This window comes from Dromiciops gliroides, chromosome 2, assembly GCF_019393635.1.
Source record: "Dromiciops gliroides isolate mDroGli1 chromosome 2, mDroGli1.pri, whole genome shotgun sequence".
NCBI classification, from domain to species: Eukaryota; Metazoa; Chordata; class Mammalia; order Microbiotheria; family Microbiotheriidae; genus Dromiciops; species Dromiciops gliroides.
The window spans coordinates 593,718,925-593,740,420 of record NC_057862.1 but is presented as its reverse complement, the minus strand read 5'-3'; the positions used below and the strand labels follow the sequence as shown (position 1 = coordinate 593,740,420).

Here is a 21,496-nt window from a genome sequence, read left to right as displayed (position 1 = left end):
CAAGATTTATTTTAACAAGAACGAACCTAAAAAAAAAAAACACAAACAGGATCAGTAGGATCAAGGGAAAGGAAATAAAATGGGGAAAGGGAAATTATAATACCTGAAAAAATACCAGCGCCCAGCCATCAGCTGAAAATACGCAGCAGAACGCCTGTTGCTGTCCAACTTCCACCTAGAATGCCCAATTCTCCTCCCCCAAACCTAGAAACACCCCACACAGTCCCAGCCAATGGGATGGCCGCTCTGACAGTCACATGACTGCCCTCACTAGGCTTCCAATCATTATAATTTTGCCAGGCCCATGTAGGCGCCAGCGAGTGGTGATGACGTGAGGTGCCAGAGCCCTGGCAACGGCTACAACCAGTCAGGAGAACCCTGCGGTTTGCGGAGCCCCAGGCCAGTGTGCGCCGAGGCATAAAAACCTCTTCCTCCCAAGCTTGAAGGCCCATCTCAGCTGCGTGCAAGCTGCTCCTGAGTACTGAACTCCATCGGTGCAGTCCTTGGCCATCTCCTCCCAGTTGCCGATGTCTATTCCCAGAGCCCTCAAGTCTTGCTTGCATACATCTCTGTAGGGAAGCTGGGGGCGTCCAGCAGGTCTTTGGCCTGAGGCTAACTCGCCATAGAGTAGGTCTTTAGGAATACGCCCATCTTGCATACAGTGCACATGACAGAGCCAGCACAGCTATCTTTGTTTCAGTAGCGTGTAGATGCTCAGAAGTTGGGCGCGTTGGAGCACTTCTGTGTTGGTGATCCTATCTGAACAAGATATGCCAAGGATGCGCCAAAGGCAGCGAATGTGGAAGCTGTTAAGCTTCTTCTCGTGTCTAGTATACATAGTCCATGTTTCCCTGCCATACAGTAAGGTATTCAGGACACATGCTCTATAGACAACAAATTTGGTTCGTCTTGTCAGTTTACTGTTTGCCCAGACACGCTTGGCAAGCTTAGCCATGGTTGAAGTAGCTTTCCCAATCCTCTGATTGATCTCAGAATCAAGTGACAAATTGTCACTTGGCTTACAGTATCCAACTGGTAGCTTACTGATGTGTATCAATGGAGGCGACATAGTACTCTGACACATGACTTTCGTCTTTTTAAGATTTATGGTTAGGCCAAAGTCTGTGCAAACTTGGGAGAAGCGGTCCATCAAGGTCTGCAATTCACGCTCTGAGTGACAGGCAAGTGTGGCATCATCGGCAAAAAGCAGGTCTCTAAGGGTGCTACCTCTTTTGGGTCTCAGACGTGAAACGTTGAACAGGCCTCCGTCCAACCGGGAATGCAGATAGATGCCATCAGTTGACGAACCAAAAGCATGACACAACAGCATGGAGAAGAAAATTCCAAACAGCATGGGAGCAAGCACGCATCCTTGCTTGACTCCACTGTTTATACTGAATGCTTCAGAGGTGTTGCCTTCGAACTGTACAACACCCTGCATGTTGCAATGAAAGGAGCAAATGAGGCTATGGAGTTTAGGAGGGCAACCAATTCTTGAGAGAATTTCGAAAAGACCTTCTTTGTTAACCATATCAAACGCTTTGGTCAGGTCTATGAAGGCAATGAAGAGGGTTTTTCTTTGTTCTCTGCACTTTTCCTGCAGTTGGCAAGAAAATATATATATATATTGGGGGGGGCGGGGCAATGAGGGTTAAGTGACTTGCCCAGGGTCACACAGCTAGTAAGTGTCAAGTGTCTGAGGCAGGATTTGAACTCAGGTCCTCCTGAATCCACAACTGTTGCTTTATCTACTGTGCCACCTAGCTGCCCCCAGAGTAATATATATTTTTTAAAACCATGTCAAAATAAGTATATCCCTGTTTCACTTACCTCTGCTGGGTGACCCAGTGTATAACTAGATCCAACCGTTTTTCAGATAATCCACATATAATTCCTTCCAGAGTCAAGTTAGCATTAATAGATTTTTTAGCAGCACGACTTGTACTGAAGAGAGCCTCAAAGAATAATAGTAAAGGAAGAGTTTTCCCTTTAATTTTACCAACATCTAGTGAGAAAAAAAAGAACTAGTAAACCAAATGTTTTAGGCAACATTACTTACTTATGTTATTTCATACTTTAGTTTGTGTTCCTCTGAAATTTGTGAAGATGAAAAATGCTGTCTACCTCGAGAAAGAGAACTAATAAGCCCTAAGTATATATTGAAACATTATTTTTCACTTTCTTTTTATTGCTTTTTTTCTTTTTGCAACATTGTTAATATAAGAATTTGTTTTGAATGACTCCACATATATAATGATTATTGTATTGCTTGCCTTCTCAATGGGAGGGGAAGGAACTAGAAGAAGGAAGAGAATTTGGAATTCAAAAATTTTTTAAATTAAATTAATTAATTAATGAATAGATAGATGAAAGAAATATAAAATAAAATCTGTAAAGAAATTTTATAGCTTAAGAATAATGAAATACTATAATTTTCAAGAAAGGTCTAGCATTTACTCCCCAATTTAAACCATAACTGATGTGAGCTGACATTTGAAATTGCTAGTCATTTTGAAAATATGCTGTGCCATTACATATCCTAACTGAACTCTACTCAATTCCACACCAACATGTATTAAACAACAAATACATGCAAGGCACTCAGTTAGATGCTGGATAATATTTGTAACTCCTAAGAGATTTATCATTATTAGGGCAGTTATACATAGACAGAGGGCACAGGTGTGAGTTGACTATGATGGGATAATATCCAAAAATAAATAAAATTACGAGGTGAAAGAGAAGGATGCACTGGGAGAAGGGGGAAGGGAGAAGTAGAATGGGGTAAATTACCTCACATAAAAGAGGCAAGATAAGGCTTTACAGTGAAGGAGAAGAAAAGGGTTGCAGGCAATGCTTGAACCTTACTCTCAACAGAATTGGTTCAAAGAAGGAATAACATATACACTTAGTTGGGTATAGAAATTGATCTTATCCTAAAGGAAAGGTAAGAGGGGAGAGGGATAGGAGATAAATGGTCAAAGAATATGAACAGGAAGTTTTCAGATGAAGACATGAAAGCTATTTATAGTCATATGAAAAAAATGCTCTTCAATCACTTATTGATTAGAGAAATGCAAATGAATACAACTCTGAGGTACCACCATACCTATCATATTGGCTAATATGACAGAAAAGGAAAATGACAAATGTTGGAGGGGATATGGGGAAACTGGGATGCTAGTGTATTCTTTGTGGAGTTGTTAACTGATCCAACAATTTTGGAGAGCAATTTGGAACTATTCCCAAAGGGCTATAAAACTGTGCATACTCTTTGACCCAAAAATACCACTAACAGATCTCTATCCCAAACAAATTTTTTTAAAAGGGGAAAAGAGAGGCGGCACAGTGGATAAAGCACCAGCCCTGGATTCAGGAGGACCTGAGTTCAAATCTGGCCTCAGACACTTGACACTTACTAGCTGTGTGACCCTGAGCAAGTCACTTAACCCCCATTGCCCCGCAAAAAAAAAGGGGGGGAGACCTATATGTACAAAAATGTTTATAGCAGCTCTTCTTGTGGTGACAAAGAACTGTAAATTGAAGGGGTACCCATCAACTGGGGAATGTGTCTGAAAAAGTTGTATTGTTATTTGTCCTTCATTTTCAGAGGCATATGATTGAGCTGGAATACTATTGTGCTATAAGAAAGGATCAGCAAAATGATTTCAGAAAAACATGGGAAGACTTACATGAACTAATACAAAGTGAAACGAGTAGAACCAGCAGCAGAACCAGTATATACAGTATCAGCAATATTGTACAATGAACAACTGTTAATGATTTAACTAATTTCAGCAATATAATAATCCAAGATAATTCTGAAGGATTTATGATAAAATATGCTATCCACCTTCAGAGAAAGAAGTGATGAATTCTGAATGCAGATTGGAGCATACTTTTTTTTTAACTTTATTTTTCCTGAGGTTTTTTGAGGGGTCAGTGTTTTCTTTCATAATGTGACTAATATGGAAATACATTTTTCATGACTGCACATATATAACCTATATCAAATTTCTGTTCTTCTCAATGAGGGGAGAGGGAAGAAAGAGAGGGTGAGAATTTGGAGCTCAAAATTTTTAAAAATGAATGTAGAATTATCTAAGACAAAACTAAAGGACTAATGATAAAGCACCTCTAAAGAAAGAACTGATATTTATTGAACACAGATTGAAGCATGATATTTTTCACTTTCTTTCATTTTTTCCCTTTTATTCAAGTTTTCTTATACAAAATGACTAATATGGTAGTGTTTTACATAATTATATATGTAAGGGGCAGCTAGGTGGCACAGTAGATAAAGCACTGGCCCTGGATTCAGGAGGACCTGAGTTCGAATCCGACCTCAGACACTTGACACTAGCTGTGTGACCCTGAGCAAGTCACTTAACCCTCACTACCCTGCCCCCCACCAAAAAAATCTTCTGTACATACTTCTATTTATCATATTATGCAGATAGCATCCTTCTTCATTTGTCCCTTGTAATTAATTGGGTATTTATAATAGTCAAAATAACATTCATTCAAAGTTGTTCTTAAAACAATATTGCTGTTACTGTATACAGTTTTCTCTTGGTTCTGCTCATTTTGCTTTTCATTATTTCACACAAGGCTTTCCATGTTTTTCTAAAATCATTGCGTGTATAATTTCTTATAGCAAAATAGTATTCCATCATATACCACAAATTGTTCAGACATTTCCCAATTGCATCCTTGCAATTTCCAGTGCATTGCCACCACAAAGAAAGTTACTATGAACATTTTAGAACATATAGGTTATTTTCCTTTTTCTCTAACTATCTTTGGAAACAGAGCAAGAAGTGGTATTGCTGGGTCAAAGGATATAGATAGTTTAATAACTCTTTGGGCATAATTCCGGATTGTTCTCCAAAATGGTTGGATCAGTTCAAAATTCCACCAACAATGAATTAGTATCCCAATTTACCTTTGAGATCTATAGGGTTTTTTTAAGACAAAGATATATAGGTTTTTTAAGACAAAATACATTTAACCAAAAACCAAAATGGCTTAAAATTTCTTTTTTTTTAGTTGAACTTTACCCACCTTTGTATCTCCAAAACTTAAAGTTTAACATTCTAAAAGCCCTTAAAAATCATGCGGTCCAATCCTCTCATTTTACCAATGAGGGAGCTTAGACAGAAGAAGGTTAAGTGACTTGTTCACAACCTTGCTGTCTCTTGAATAAAAGAAAAGGAATTTATAATAATGTTTATACATATATGAGACTCCCATGACAGGTAGCAAAGTATAGTGAATACAGAGCCAGAACTCAAGTGATTCTAACATCTATATGCTATGTGACCCTGGGCAAGTCACTTAACTTCTCAGTGCTACCAGTGAAATCACAGGTCCATTTATTTCCCTCCCCTCCCAAACCAACATTCACCAAGGGGGGAAAAAAATCACATAGGAATCTTTACCTTTAAATTTCTTCATTGTCCCCATGTTTCGAAGAATTCCTCTAGGACTGTTCACTGCAAAAACAGCTGCAGACTCATAGTCACCATTTACAAACAATTCGTTGAACCTATTATCATTACATTTTGTAATGTCCACACCGCCCCCCCCCCCAAATAAAAAGAAACTAGTTAGATGGTCTGACATAAAGTAGAAAGTAGGGAATAATATTATAAAATATACAAAAGCAATTCTAGTATTACCAAACACTCTAAAATTACGTTTCTAATCCTAACAGATGGCATAGTGGAGAGAGTATTGGACCCGGAGACAGGAAGACCTGAATGTGAACCCTCCTATCTCATAAACCTATTGGCTGTGCAGCTCTGTACAAGTCAGTTAATCACTCTTTGACTCAATTTTCTCATTTGAAGATAAGGATAATAATAACACCTACCTTGTACGACTGTTGTAGGGATCGAGGATGATGTGAAATAATACATACAGAGCACTCTGAAGATCTTAAAGTGTTCTCTAAATGCTAGTTATTATTGTTGTAATATTATTATTCATCTTTTGCCTATTGTTTTATTTCTTTAAGGAAATTTAAGATGACCGTCTCGGGTGATAAATGAATTTACAACATACCTGCCATTACTCCTTTAATAACACCAGCAGCAACTCTTAGGAAACAAAATGAAAAAAGACACTAGAGCCCTTCCTATTCAGTAAACTCCAGGGGCTCCCTATTACCTCCAGAATCAAGCATAAGCCTTCCCATTAGCTGGCCCCTTCCTACTTCCAAGTCTCTTTACACCTTGCTTCCTCACCCCCTCCCCCCCATTCTCTAGGGCTGATCACTTGGCTACTCCTTGCACACATACTCCATTCCCCAACTCCCAGCATTTTCAGTGGTGGCGTCCCATAGCCGGGACTCTCCATCCTCACTTCTACCTCCTAGTTTCTCTGGTTTCTTTCAAGTCTCAGCCCAAAAGCCCCACCTCCTGCAGAGAGTCTCCCCATCCTCTGTCATCTTTCTTCGTCCCTTCCCTCTGAGACTAGGGCTAATTTATCAGATAGATCTCGTTTGTGCAGTCCTTGACATGTTTTCTCTCCCATTAGATTGGGAACTCCTTGAGGGCAGGGACCGGCTTTGCCTTTCTTTGTATCCCCAACACTTAGCACAGTGCCTGGCATATAATAGGCAATTCATAAATACTAGATAACTGACTTACTGACAGACAGAAGTTATTTCACAACAGTATCTTTAGGAGATGAGATACTTATTATTTCTGGGTGAAACCCATGATTTTACTGGCATAGAGAACTGCCAAAGGAATTTTTGTTTACCAATACCCATCAGTACTTGATATGCAACTTATAGTCTTAGAGAATTTCCCAGGGCATCAAGGGGTTAAGTGACTTGGCCAGGGTCACACAGACAGTATTCTCTTGTCAGATACAGACTAGAATCCTGGTCTTTCTGAGTCTGAGGCTAGCACTCTATCCACTTCGTCATTTATGCTCTAAAAGAAAACTAGGGAACCACTGGAGTTTATTGAGTAGGGGACAGGGGTGACATGGTCAGACCTTTTAGGTTAGATTTTCCCCTTTAGGAAAATCACTTTGGAGGCAAAATAGAAGACAGATTGGACTGGGGAGAGACTTGTTGCAGGCAGATCAACTAGTAGGCTATTGCAGTAGCTCAGGTGTGAATAGATAAAGGCCTATATCAGGGTGACAGCAGTATCAGGGGAGAAAGGAGGGCAAATGCAAGAGATGTTGCAAAGGTGAACTCGACAGGCTTTGGCAACTGATCGTATATAGAGGTTAAAAAGAGTGAGGGGTTGGGAAGATGGCGCTGATCTTGACAGTAATAGGGAAATTTGGAGGTGGGAAAAGACTTAGTGGGAAAGATTATGCCTTCAGTTTGGGACACATTAAGTTTAAGATGTCTACAAGATATTCAGCTCAAGATGTCTGATGGAAAGTTGGAGATGAGAGGTCGACTGGAGGTCAACAGAGGGGTTAGGGCTGTATAAGTGGATCTAAGAATCATCAGCATACATGATAATTGAATCCATAGAAGTTAATGAGATTATCAAGTAAAACCATATAGAGGAAGAAGAAAGGCCCCAAGACAGCCTTGTGGTGAAATAAACAGTGTTAGTAAACATGACCTGAATGAAGATACAGCAAAGGAGACTGAGAAGAGGCAGTAAGATAAGGAGTAGAACTAAGTGTCCTTATGACCTAAAAAGAAAACCAAGAAGAGAGTGATTGACAGTGTCAAAGGCTGAAAAGAGATCAAGCAGGATGAGGACTGAGAAAAGGCCACAGGATTTGGCAATTAAGAGATCACTGGCATATTTAAAGAGAGAACAGTTTCAGTTGAATGATGAGATTGGAGACTGGACTGTATAGAATTTGGAAAAGAAGAAGAGAAAAGGAGTGAAGTCACTTATTTGAGACGACCTCAGGAAGTTTAGCTATAAAAGGCAGGAGAGATATAGGTGATAGGAATAGAAGGATCAAGTGAGAGTTTTTTGAGGATGGAGGAAATGTTTGTTGTTGTTTGTCCTTCATTCTCAAAGAGGGCAGTTGGAGGTGATGTCCTGACTTGCAGTGAATTGGATTTAAGTGAGGGAGGGCTGTGCTAGGTCGCCCACCCCACCTACCTGCCTCAGGCAGTTTTGTAATCAGTAGAGAAGCAGTCAATAGACAAGGAGAGATTAAGATAAATGAGAGAATGGTGTTAGCAGCCTAGCTACTAAAGGAGACGGGAGAGAATGGGATCAAAGATACCGGTAGAGGGATTTGCCTTGGTCAGAATGGCCACCTCTTTATGTGAGACAGGAGAAAAGAAGGAGATAATGGCAGAAGGAATCTGAGTGGTAAAAGATGAGGAGGAGAAAAGAGAGTTCTTGGAGAATGGCCTCAATTTTTTCAGCAAAATATAAGGCAAGATTCTCAGTTGAGAGGGTTAGGGGAGAGAGAGCCATGGAAGGTTTGAGGAGGGATGAGAAGGGTTAGAAGAGATGCTGTGGTGAATGAATTAATTAGGAGGGTCTAAAAGGACTGCCTAGCAGCAGTGAAGGTTCAGTTGACATTATATAACATAAATTTGTAGTGAACCCAGTCAGAACAGTTGTGTAACCCATTCCACCTTTGTTCAGCAGCATGTGTATAGGATCAAAAGCAGTAGATAGTGGAAGTGATCCAAGGCTGAGGCTCTGGGTGGCTGGTCATTCAAGAGGGCAGTAGAGAACTGAACTAGTTTACCAAGGTGTCAAGATAGGGAAAGATGGAGAGTATAACTAGTAAGGGGGTGATAGCCTGAGAGAGAACTGAGGGGTCATGGGAATGGAGGTCTCAGTATGAACGAAGAACAGGGTTTGGTATTAGATGGCAGAGGTAAATATGGAAAGCTAATAGATTGTGATCAGATAAGAGATTCTCAGAGTTCATAAACATAGAGTGCTACACTTGTGGGTGATGGCAAAATCAAGATATGAACATCTTTGTGTGTAGCTGAAGTGGGAAAGAAATGAGTAGGTTGAGGAACTTGGGGGTTATGGTGTTTGACACATATAAATATGTATGTTGGAATCCCCTAGTTTGAGAGTAGATCATTATAATGATGGCGACTACAACAACAGCTGGTAACACAAAACAAATATTTTCTCTCATACCCCAAATTGGGCCTTCAAGGGAAGAGAAGAGATAAGAGAGTAATACAATTTAACTCAAGTAATATAACATAACTTTTTCCTCCTGCTTTTGCATTCAGTAAGTTAACAGCTAAAAGATATTTATCCTTAACATTATCTTATGGTATGAGGTTTACCTATTTTTAATTAGTTAATAAGCCCACATTTATTGATTATTTTATAGCATTTACTAGTCAATGATCTCCTTAAACCTCTTATGCACTAGGAAGATTAATTAGGCTTTAGGAAGAAGTGTCTTCTTAAGTATTAAGGACTGGACATGAAGAAAAAATCAGCAGCATTAAGCAGGATAGTAGGATTCTGGATTCCTTGGGACTTGGAGAATGGGCTGAAAAATGCCAAAACAAAACCAAACCCACTCACACTAACATTTTTGTCAATCCTGAAAAGATCTAATCTCTTAGTCTGGCAATTTCTTTGCATTGATTTATTTTTAAAAATAAGTATTTTATAAAACATTAATTTGCCAGATAGAAAAAAGTTTAAAGTTTCAAAGCTGAAAAATAGCCCATTAATCGGCTGCACGTGAGCTGTTTCTATTTGCCTTTCGATGTAGTCAAGTAACACTTCAGCTTCCTTTGCCTTGCTTGGGTCTTCTTCAAGTAATTCCTCAACAAGTGCTTGATCATCTGAAATGTTGCAAACATGCACAGATATTTAAGGATGCATTTAAGCCTGGAAACCTGTTATCTCCTAAATATAGCCCAATAAGGATATATTTAACTCAAGGATCCATAACACAATTGTGGCACATCATCATCACTGGCCCCACCAATTCCCTACCATCTCATTCTTCATTAATCTAATATAATTCCAGTTACTTCTCTTCAGGTCACCTCCTCCATTACTCTTTTTTTTTTTTTTAATTTTTTTTAGTGAGGCAATTGGGGTTAAGTGACTTGCCCAGGGTCACACAGCTAGTAAGTGTTAAGTGTCTGAAGCCGGATTTGAACTCAGGTACTCCTGACTCCAGGGCCGGTGCTCTATCCACTGCGTCACCTAGCTGCCCCTCCATTACTCTTATTTACTGATCACTTGAAAGTTGTTAAAGCAACAGGTGCACTGGCCAGACTGCAGCCTCCAAGCATATTTGAGGCCCATTCCTTTCTACAATTAAAAATGACTAAGTAGATGCTTTGGAGTTGTGTCTTCTATGATTTATGTTATTTTTTAAAATATTAGTTACCTTGTAAAAGTCTTTGAGTTTTACTAATTTGGATTATGAAGTCTTGAAAAGAAATGCTCATGTCAGATTTTATCCAGGTAGAAAATGCACTTAAAACCATTTCTGTTTTTCTGTGACTATAAAGATAAAAATAGTCAATATACTTCTTCTCAAACTATGTGATAGTAAATATGGAAATAATATCTAGTTCAAACTTTTTACATAATAAGTTCATACCGAAATCGTAATTCATTGTTTAGTGCTTCAGCTATATCTCGTCTCTGTAATGCCCGCATCTTTTCTTCATCTAAGTCACTCTTTTTCAAGTGTGGGATGTATTTTACCATTGCATGATGTTTAATTTCTTCATATTTTCCTTCAAGATGATCAAGATATTCATTAAGAGAATCTAGATTGACAGATTCTTCTAGGGTCATGCCTATTGAAAAGGCAAACAAAATTACACAAGCTATTTTCTGAATTTCTATCACGTCAAACAGCAAGTTTAAAGAGATATTAATCAAACTGTTCAATTTTTTTAAAACACAGAAAAGATGACATAACTCTAATAATAATAAGGCAAAGAAAAAAAAGACTATAGAGCAATATCACTAATGAAAAAGTTAATATAACAACAAATCAAAACCAGAAATGCATCTGAAAAATAATCCATTATAATAAAAGATATCAGAAACTGAAGGGTGATTAAATGTTATAAAAACAAGCTTTAAAACTTAAAAAACTGTAACATGAATACAGTAGAATTACACAATAAGTATTACACTATTAAGAAATGACAAATATATGTAACAAAAAATATAGGAAGAATACAGAGAAAAGAAAAAACAATAATAGCAATAGTTGACATTTATATAATGCTTTAAGGTTTGCCAATCACTTTATACAAGGTGTCCCAAAAATTTCTGTACAGTTTTAAGCTTGTACCTTAAAACAGCCAAGACTTTTAGAACACCCTATGGATATGATCTTATCTGTTGCTCTCAGGCACCCTATGAGGTTTTATCGATGAGGAAACTAATGCTTAAAGAGGATAAGTGACTTGCCCAAAGTCATATTTTCCAGAAATGAGATTCAAATTCAAGTTTCCTTTCCAATCTCTGCTTTTTCCACTATACCACATTGCCTTCCTGACTATGATTATGTAAATAATAATGACAACACAATCTTGACAAAAATCCAGAAAGAAAAGATATTGAAAAGGGGAAAGAGAAACAAATTATTTCTTTAACATTTAGATATTTACTATTTGTAAATGTTTTAAATAAACTATAAATTATATAAGTTTATGTTTCTGTGTATTTTTTATTGTTCTTGTATTTATTTTGAATGTTAGTTTTTGATTGTGAAGTTTATAACTTAAAAACTGAAATAAAAATGTGACATGGGGAGCTTACAGAGCATAAACAGAAAACCCTACAACTTTCAATGATGGTCTGCTAATACATTATATCATCAACAGAAACTAAAGACATTTATCAATATAGCAGGAGGTCGGGGGATGCCCATTAGGATGGAAAAAAACAACAGCAGTTTCTGGGAGAGGGCATGAGGGAAGCAGCCTCCCACTCAGTGCTATGAGAGGGACAAATTGCTAGTGGGGAGGGAATGATGTGATAAACTTGACCAAGGAAAGAAAAGGAAGAGAAGAGAAAGGGAGAGGAGGGAAGGGGAATTGCCTTTAATGTAGCAAAGAGATCAATTATTTACTGACTGAGACAGTTTCTAGGTTCCTTTGGTTTTCTTTTATTTATTTACTTTTTTTTTTTTTTTGGTATGGCAATTGGGGTTAAGTGACTTGCCCAGGGTCATACAGCTAGTATGTGTCAAGGGTCTGAGGCCAGAATTGAACTCAGGTCCTCCTGACTCCAGGGCTGTGCTCTATCCACTGCACCACCTAGCTGCCCCAGTTCCTTTGGTTTTCTCATTAGAACAGATTATTTACATTGGTTAAATTTCTTAGGAAATTGTTTTCATCTGGGTCAGTCATTTCTCCCATCCGATTTCCCATTTTTCAACATCAAAGGCCTTATACCTTATGCTCTGCCATGTATCCTATGATCCAGTAATACTGGCCTCCTTGTTGTTCCTCAAACAAGATACTCTATCTCCTGACAGCATTTTCACTGGCTGTCCCTCTAGTCTTGAGATGTCCTACCTCATCATCTTTGCCTCCTAGCTTCCCCGACTTCCTTCAAGTCCAAGCTAAAACCCCACCTTCTACAAGAAGTCTTTTCTAATCCTCCTTAATTCTAGTGCGCTCCTTGAGTATTTCCTATTCATCCTATATATAGCTTGTTTGTACACAGTTGTTGTCTCTTCCATTAAGACAATGAGTTCCTTGAGAGCAGGGACTGCCTTTAACTTTCTTTGTATTTCAAGCACTTAACACAGTACCAGGCACACAGCAGGTGTTTAATTCATTCTTACTGAGTAACCAAATAGGTCAGGTTCAAGCTATGTTAACTGCATGCCATATCTTTTTTTTTTTTTCATTTTTATTCTTTCTTCTAGTTTTGTATTAGTGTAACCCTGGTTTGAAGGGCCAATTGTAGGGACTCTTACATTAGTGGCAATTAAATACTTGATGTCCCAAACCTGCATGAAGGGCAGGCGGAGTTGCTGAAAGTGGGAGAGTAGAGTCTTGTCAGTTTCCCTGAGTTCTTCTAGCCTTCAGCTTGATAGAGAAGCTGTGTGATGCCAACCTCTCTTCAGATCGCTGGAAAGAAAGACTCTGGGAAAAAACCTGCATGAGAACTGTCTGTCTCTATCATGCCCCTATCCCTAGCTTGCCACATTGGAGCCTTTGGGAAATTTCCCTATGGATGAGATCCAAGATTCTCACTTGAAGCAAGCTATCTTGCTCCCAATGGGAGAAGTAATTTGTATTATCTGGTATACATTTTCCTGTGTATGCTTTCTCTGATTTCTGTTTTGCTATTTCATTTCTTTGCTTTTTTGCTATATATGTTCATTGTGGAACTGGTATTTGGTAGGGAGGTAGTCAAGCCGTGAATATAAACCTCAGGGCCCTCTTTTCACTATTAAAGAATACTGATAAGAAGTTTAGCTTGAACCTCCAGTTTCTCTCCTGAATTCTAAACCCGAAATGCCAATGGCCTATTGGATAGTTTCAATTTCAAACTGGGAGTTTCATAAGCATCTCAGATTCAACATACCCAAGCGAAAATTCACTTTTCCCCTTCTGGTACCAAACCCACCTCATTTCCAAACTGTCCTATTTCTGTGGATGGCAACACTATCCTTCCAGTCACCCAGAGGCAAACAACTTTAGAGTCATCCTCTACTTCTCATCCTTTGCCCCCTAGAGCCAATCAGTTCTTGAATCTTCTCAATTCTACTTCCACATCTCCCACATGACCCCTCCTCTCCCAGATTTATCACCTTTCACCTGGGCTACTGCACTAGCCTCTCAACTCATCTCCCTACCTTACATTCCTCCTCCTCTCCAATTCCTCCTCTACATATTGGCCAAATTAATATTCCTAAAGCATAGGCCTGACTACAACACTCTTCTATTCAAGAAGCTCTAGTGACTCTTCATTTCTTTTAAGGTTAAATTCTTCTGTTTGGCATTCAAAGTCTTTTATAGCCTGGCTCCAATCTAGCTTTCCAGATTATCCCACATAAGCCAAAATGAACTCCTTTCTGTCCCTCATATACAGTATTTGTCTCTCACCATGGTGCCTCCACACAGGCTGTCCTCTAGGCCTGGAATGCACTTCTTCCTCACCTCTACCTTTTAAACATCCTGACTTCCTTCTAAACTCAGCTCAAGTGCTACCTCCTACACAAGGTCTTTGCCACTATCCACTGAGACTCCCACTCAGTATGCACAATGAAGTGTCATAATAAAGAGAAACTGAAGCACAAAGTTCCGAGCATGATCAATTTATTAGCAAGGCTAGCAACTGCCAATAAATGAGGTCAATGGCTCCTCCGCAGCCAAAGACATAGCTGACATTTCAGAGTGGCTTTTTTACAGTTACTTACATATGGTTCAGTTGATGCAAACTAAACTAAGCAAAGGTGAAGGGTGGGCATATTTTGTTTAATCATGCTGATTCCACAAGAGGAGGTCTCAAGAATCCATAGCAATGGGGAAAACAGAGTTAGCAGAATCTGTGGCAATGGGGAAAAGAGTTAGTCACCTTCTCTAGAAATTCCTGTGTTAAACATTGCCCAGCATCACAGAGGCCCAGTACAAGAGAAAAACATTTTATCACCAGATGACTCATCTTCCTTATTTCCTTCTTCCCTTCCAAGACACTGAATCCAACAGACTGAGGAGCAAAAACTCTTGCAGACTCTACCAACTTAGGCCTATCAAGTATAAATCTGATCTATGAATACTGATTCTAGTGATTAACTACAACTTTTAATTATTCAATCAATAATCTGAATTTCACAGAAGTTATTTTATATTCATTTTATATGTAAGTTTTATTTACTTATATGAGTAGATGTTGCTTTCCCCAATAGACTTGCAGCTCTTGGTCTAAAACTCTTAAGTTTAGCCCTAAGTGGCTTGAGGGGAGGGGGGGACAGGGCCTTGAACTGAAAGCAAAATTCACTTCATTTTCAAAGCCACTAGCTGGCTTGAGGAAGGAGAGGGGATGCCCCCTGTGCTGTTCTCTGTTGCCATCTGTCCCCCTTTCATGGTTGCCAACCTTGGGGGCAGGGTCTCTTGGAACAGGCCCCTCCCCTTTTGCCCTGTAGTTAATATTTTTAGGCATTCTAAAAACCATGTGATTTGTAGTAACCTCTGCTCCTTTTTCTGTCACTCTCTCATAACCAAGTGGAAAAGTAAAAAGAAGTCCCCACAGGCCTGAGAGTAACTTTGCAAATGCTTTATTTTATAGGTTTATCAAGAATCTTTTTAAATGTGACATCTTGAATTTTATATAACACTGAAGAGAATAAATACAACAATTTCAAAATCAAAGACATATCTCCCACAGTATATTCAGTACTATTGCATTTTTATAGGTTTCTGTTTTATCTTGGCCAGCTAAAACATACATTCTTCATGAATTTTCTATGACTTTTAGTATTTTTGTTTCTTCCTAGAACCCATTACATAAAATGGACACTCATGCTTGTTAAATAAATGTACACTTTTTTTTAAGGCGAGTCTATATCCACTCAGATTTAACCTAAGTAGCATAGAATTTCATGTAGAGAGATGTGAATTTAATGTGTTACAATAGGAAACAATTCAAACAACTCTCACTCATTTAAGATATTGAGTAAAATACCCTACCTGGAATGGGCCTTGAAGGATTTATGGTAGATGTGAGATATTTTACTTCTTTTACAACACACTTTTTCCTAACTTGTCTTAATTTCTTTAGTTTCATTTGAATCTTTGAGGAATTAGTTTCAATAACCCTTATCCTGAAGAAAAAGAAAGAAAAAAGAAAGGATTTCTTTTATTTCCTTCAAATGACTCAATATTTTAGATCACCAGAATTAGGTAAACAAAAATGGGTTAAATAATTACTTTTATTTTGAATTGTTATCTTTTTCAGAGTTACCTTGAGTCCTGATTACTGGTTTCAGATAATACTTAGATTATTTGATAGGTGGGTATTTACTAAATGGTACCCTGAAAAAGTAAACTAACTTCATTTTTTCTCATTACAATTATTAATAAAATTTCATATGGGGAATGATTCCAATACTATAAAACTTTAATGAATTCAAGCATGTACTGGGTAATAACCTAACCCCAAAGTTCTAAATAGTAATATTTTTAACCTAAAACTTTTTGCTTTATATGCTTATCTATGTAATCAACTTTCTAATACACAAAACCCTTTCTATTATAAATTCACAAACTACAGCTTAATCATACCCACTATATGCCTTTCTCTCTACTACCTTTTGGATGAGCCATGTTTTGATGCCTTGGTGATTCAAAGCCATATAGCATCACCAGGAGCATATTGGTGTGAAAACATGGTCTGTTATCAGAGGAATCGACAAGACTTTGTTTCCTTTTGTTTGTTCAACCTAAACCATATTATCTGACATAACCTTTGCAGTCTTTCTCTTTATCGACCTTTGCAGTGAAATCACTATCAAAGTATATGTTAACTTGGTTTGGAAATCCTACGCCTCTTTATCGTTTTCAACAGATGGCAGCTAAACTACAGTTATCTTTATGTCAGTTTTTTGTTTCTTTATTCTCATCATGAACACTGTGAGACAAGGCAACCGAGATCCCAGGAAAGGAGCTTCCTTACTGCCTCTGGTTACACAGTAAAACCCATTTTACCAACTTGCATTTTTCCTCTCCAAGGAGAGCACATGAGTCAGCCTTCCACTTGGCTATAACGTAATAATAGCTATCCTTTATGTTGTTCCCTAAGGCTTGCAAACTTGATATATTTTATCTCACTTGATCCTCACAGCAGCCCCGGGAAGTATTATCCCCATTTTACTGATCGTGAGGCAGAAAGTAGTTGAGTTACTTGCCCAGGGTCACAGTGTGTGAGGCTGAATTTGAATTTAGTTCTTCTTGATTTAGGCCAGCACCCTTGCGGCACCACTATGGCGCCACCTAGCTACCTACCATTTCTCTTCTGGCTTCATTCATTGGGAGAACATCAGTAATGATGTGGTTTGAGTTTTCCAAAGTTATATCACTAGATAAAAATGGGGGGTGGGGGGGGTGGGGCAATGAGGGTTAAGTGACTTGCCCAGGGTCACACAGCTAGTAGGCGTCAGGTATCTGAGGCCGAATTTGAACTCAGGTCCTCCTGAATCCAAGGTTGGTGCTTTATCCACCATGCCACCTCGCTGCCCCAAGATTTAATATTTATAGTACTCGAACTTATGTTAATCAACATATGATCTAAAAGTACCTAATTCTTAGCATTTTCAGGCTTATTTTCTACTATTCTACCATGAATATGGAAGTAGAAGTCAGGCTTCATAAGACAGAGTCATTTAAAATCTTTCCTTTGTTAAATAAAGTTAAGAATGGGATGCTTGCCCATTGAATGCAACTTACCTCCATGACACTACTAAATATGGAAAGGGACAATGGAAATTTTGCAAACTGGTTCAAGATTTTTCAATGCTGATTTAAAACTACTTACAAAGCTGATTTATTGACAAATTTCCAGACCACCTCAAAAGAATTTGAGAAAATTTCACAAGAATGAGCTTTCTACAACCTGACTATATGTTATTAACTTGTGCACACTTCAGGATTAAAACCCTTTTGTGTAGGTAGTACATACAGTCAGGTTCAGAATTATGATTAAATCAAGAATGTGAAAAATTATCTACAGAAAGCAGCAATTCCCCAAACTGGTTTTATAACATCTCAGAATACCTTACTTTATTTTAAAGGGTATTATAAAATTCCTAACATTAAAATAAGTTAAATTCACTTTAATTTAAATATACACATGTATATGTACATGGAATGTATTACTTTCATGAAGTAGATAAGAACTCCCAAATGACAATAATACCAACAGGTGGAGAACCACCAAACTACAGTTGTGCTGCCTAATTATCGTGTAATCATTCATTCATACGGTCCTTTCATCTAAATTGGTGTACTTACTTTGCTTCAAGTTGGACTACTCTTTTCCTATGATATACCAGTGTTGTGGGCTCTGCTGCCAGAACTTTCAGCTTTCCATGAAGATAAAATGCATTTCTTTGGCCCTTCTTTATTGTCTCAATGAATGAATCATATTCTTGTTTGATTGAAGTAAGAATGGTTTTGTATGCGGTGACATGCTCTATTATCTGAAAACATTATTTTCCTGACTATGGTACTGAATTCATTCTAAGAGAATATAAAACAAAAGTCTTGCAAACAGCATCTTAGGTCACTTTGAAATGATATGAGATTATAATTAGAATTCTACAGATAAACATTTAGTAAACAAACTACAATTGGATTTTTGAATTTATCACTATCACTTGCTGAGCACTGGGTGAGCAGCCCATTTGACTAAATACTGGTGAGGGGCGGGGAGAAATACAAAGAATAGATAAAACAGTCCTTATCTTTAAAGATATTATAATATGCTGGGGAAAACTGAATACACACTCTAATTATAGCCAGCTAAAGCTAATATCAGGCTAAGTTTTTAAATTATGGATCTTAAATCTCAGTTATAAAGCATACAGGTTTTTTTCTTTCCCCAAAGAATAACATTTTATAAAATAAAAATGCAAAAAGCAAAAGCAAAATCCAGGTGGGTTGTTTGTTTGTTTGTTTTTTCTGGAGCTGCTACAAGCAAAGCCATTGAAAATATTTTGAACCTTAAAACATGCAGTGCCTGGGTTGCTGCACAAGAGGAAAAAATAAAAGCCTGTTTGTTGATGTTCAGCATTTGGGGCTTTTAACAACAGCAACAACAAACTTTAAAAAGATTTTCGTTAGGTGAACTATATAACCCCCTAAAGTGTGTTCTTTTCTGCCTTAGCCAAGAAACCGAAGTTGTAGCCTGAGTGAAGAATCTATTCAACTACGATTATCTTTCAGATCGATTTTGTTATTTTACCCACAAATGATGTTATCCTCATATGAAATTTTGTTTTATAATATATTTTAATCTGTATATTCTTGAATGAATAAAGAAAACTGTATTTGTGACCCTAACTTCAAAAGGCAAAGAAGTACCAGGTTCTATGCCCAGTCATTTTACAAGTCTTTAAAAATGGTGTTTCTGTGTTTCTCTTACAAATTCCGAAACTTCCTTTTTAAAAAACTGACCCTTAATCGAATTATCATAGCCAACCATGTATAGTAATGATGTCCTGTCAACTGAGAAACAAGTCAGATGCCCTGAGTAATAGTGACTGAAGACAGTAGTGGTTTTTTAAATATGAAGCCTCCTTTAATCATGAATAATGGGATCCTTTAATACTGTCCTGGCTGCAAGGAGTATTTTCCTTGATCAGCCAGTATTAGGTTAAGTAAAAGCTACTCTATCTATGTTCAACAGGATTCAAGTCAATTCAGCAAGCACTTATTAAGTATCTACCATTCCCTGGGGGAGCAAGGTGGCACAATGGAGAAAGTGTCAGGCCTAGAGTCAGAAGACTTGAGTTTAAATCCAGCCTCAGACACTTACTAGCTGTGTGACCCTTTGAAAGTCATTTAATCCTGTTTGCCTCCTCATTTCCTCATTTGTAAAATGAGCTGGAGAAAGAAATGGCAAACCACTCCAGTATCTCTGCCAAGAAAACCCCAATGGGGTCCCAAAGAGTCAGACATGACTGAATAAGAACCACTCCTTGTTCCTGATCTATCCATTATCACCACAAAAGAACAATTATTCAATGAATTAAATCTTTTAATTCTCGTATGATTTGAGAGGCATCATGATGTAGTGGACAGAAAGCCAGCCTTGTAACCAAGACGATCTGGGTTCAAGTCCTGCCAATGACACACACTGGCTTTATGACCCTGGAAAAGTCACCTAACTTTTCAGTTCCTAAAGCAACCCTCTAATTAGCACTATAAAGTGGGAGAGAAGGTATTGACCAACACTGGGTTGTGGATGGGAAGCAGCCTACATCTGGGAGTTCCCTATGCTAATGAGCTCACAGGCCCTGTCCCTTTCTCTTACTACATGACAGGAATCCTGCTGGATGCTAGAGACACAAAACAAAATGAAGTAGACTCTGCCTTCAAGGAGTTAACATTCTACTAGGGGGAAGCATCCTGTATACAGATAAATAGATACTGAGCAGTCTCAGGGGCAATCTTCACAGATGGAAGTAGGGAAGATCAGAAAAATCTAGTGTAGGAACAGGCATTTGACTTCAGCCTTGAAGAGAGCCTGGGGTTTCCAGAGGTGGAGAAAAGAAAGGAGAACATTTCAGGCAGGCAGACTGCCTAAGCAGTGGCACATAACTGGCACTGAAGATAACTGGCAACAAGAACCTAGGGAATGGGGTGGCTAGGTGATGCAGTGGATAGACCACTGGCCCTGGATTCAGGAGGACCTGAGTTCAAATCCGGCCTCAGACACTTAACACTTACTAACTGTGTGACCCTGGGCAAGTCACTTAACCCCAATTGCCCTGCAAAAAAAAAAAAAGAACCTAGGGAACGATGTCAAATCTGTCCAACAAGCAGTTGTGATCTAATGACTTGTTCACCAAACCTATACGTACACACCAAACCTCTAGTTCAGAACAGATCTCTCCCAGTTAAATACACTACAATCCTAAATCCTTGGATTAAAATTAGGCCAAAATGTCAGCAACAAAATTCCAACAGGCTCCTATTTTCAAGCATGTTCCTGACAGACAACAGAGACTGATAATATAAAAATGCCACAACTGGTACTTTCAAATAAAAATAAATAAATAAATATGTAGCTCTCCTATATAACCAGGTTCTGATCTAAGTATCAAAACTGACTTATTAGAGGGGGAAATGATTGGGCTTAGGCTGAGTTAACAAGTAGACATTAATATTGTACTAACATTTATAATCTACTTATATTGTACTCCATATCTATCCCTTCTAGAAACACTATACTCAATCCCTGAGTAGAAATAGAAGCTGTTTTACTAGAGAGAGACAGAATTTAGAAGGTCAGAGAAGAAGAATCTCATACTGTCATTCATAAATACATTTTTTAAATTCTCAAAGCCTATATTACCTTGTCAAATACATTTCGATATATGATGAAATATTCATCAGCTGGTCCTTCATCAGTACAGCCCACTCTTTCAGTTTCTATAATTATATATCTTTGCATTCTTTCCAAAAAGTCCTTATCATAGCTACTAATGATAGGAGGGAGAATTGCATGTTTATTTATTGCAATCTCTTGAACAGACATTCCTTAAAACTCTGTGCACTTGTTCCCCAGATAAAAGTTTAACTTTGATTCTGTTTTTGCAACAAAGCCAACGCTTTGATCAAACCCTGAAAGGAAAAAAAAAAAAAGTCATTAGAATAAAGCTGAGTAAACAGGAATATAAACAAATTAATGCCAATTTTCTAATCTTTTTTCAGTTCATGTCAAGTTAAAATATTCATTTGTAAAATAAAAGATTTTATATGGATGTCTCTACGTGACAAAATCTACAATTACTGCACTTTTACATGTTGTCTAATATGTTCTTTTTGGTAACAGTCTACCTCCAAAAT

General features: G+C 38.0%; 1 protein-coding gene across 2 annotated transcripts in view; it reads right to left on the bottom strand.

Annotated features, from left to right (window-relative positions):
• Positions 1-21,185, bottom strand: part of CLHC1 (clathrin heavy chain linker domain containing 1) — a 40,489-nt gene extending 19,304 nt beyond the window's left edge. Inside the window, exons 1-8 of one of the 2 annotated variants that reach the window (XM_043988247.1) lie at positions 21,003-21,185; positions 17,936-18,123; positions 15,617-15,750; positions 10,552-10,753; positions 10,336-10,451; positions 9,694-9,778; positions 5,442-5,548; positions 1,831-2,005 (exon numbers count right to left, since the gene is read on the bottom strand). In XM_043988247.1, coding sequence (XP_043844182.1) covers positions 1,831-2,005; positions 5,442-5,548; positions 9,694-9,778; positions 10,336-10,451; positions 10,552-10,753; positions 15,617-15,750; positions 17,936-18,123; positions 21,003-21,185 — 1,190 coding nt within the window. The remainder of the gene's footprint in view (positions 1-1,830; positions 2,006-5,441; positions 5,549-9,693; positions 9,779-10,335; positions 10,452-10,551; positions 10,754-15,616; positions 15,751-17,935; positions 18,124-21,002) is intronic. The other variant, XM_043988248.1, reaches the window with a different exon arrangement.
• Positions 21,186-21,496: the final 311 nt, after the last annotated feature.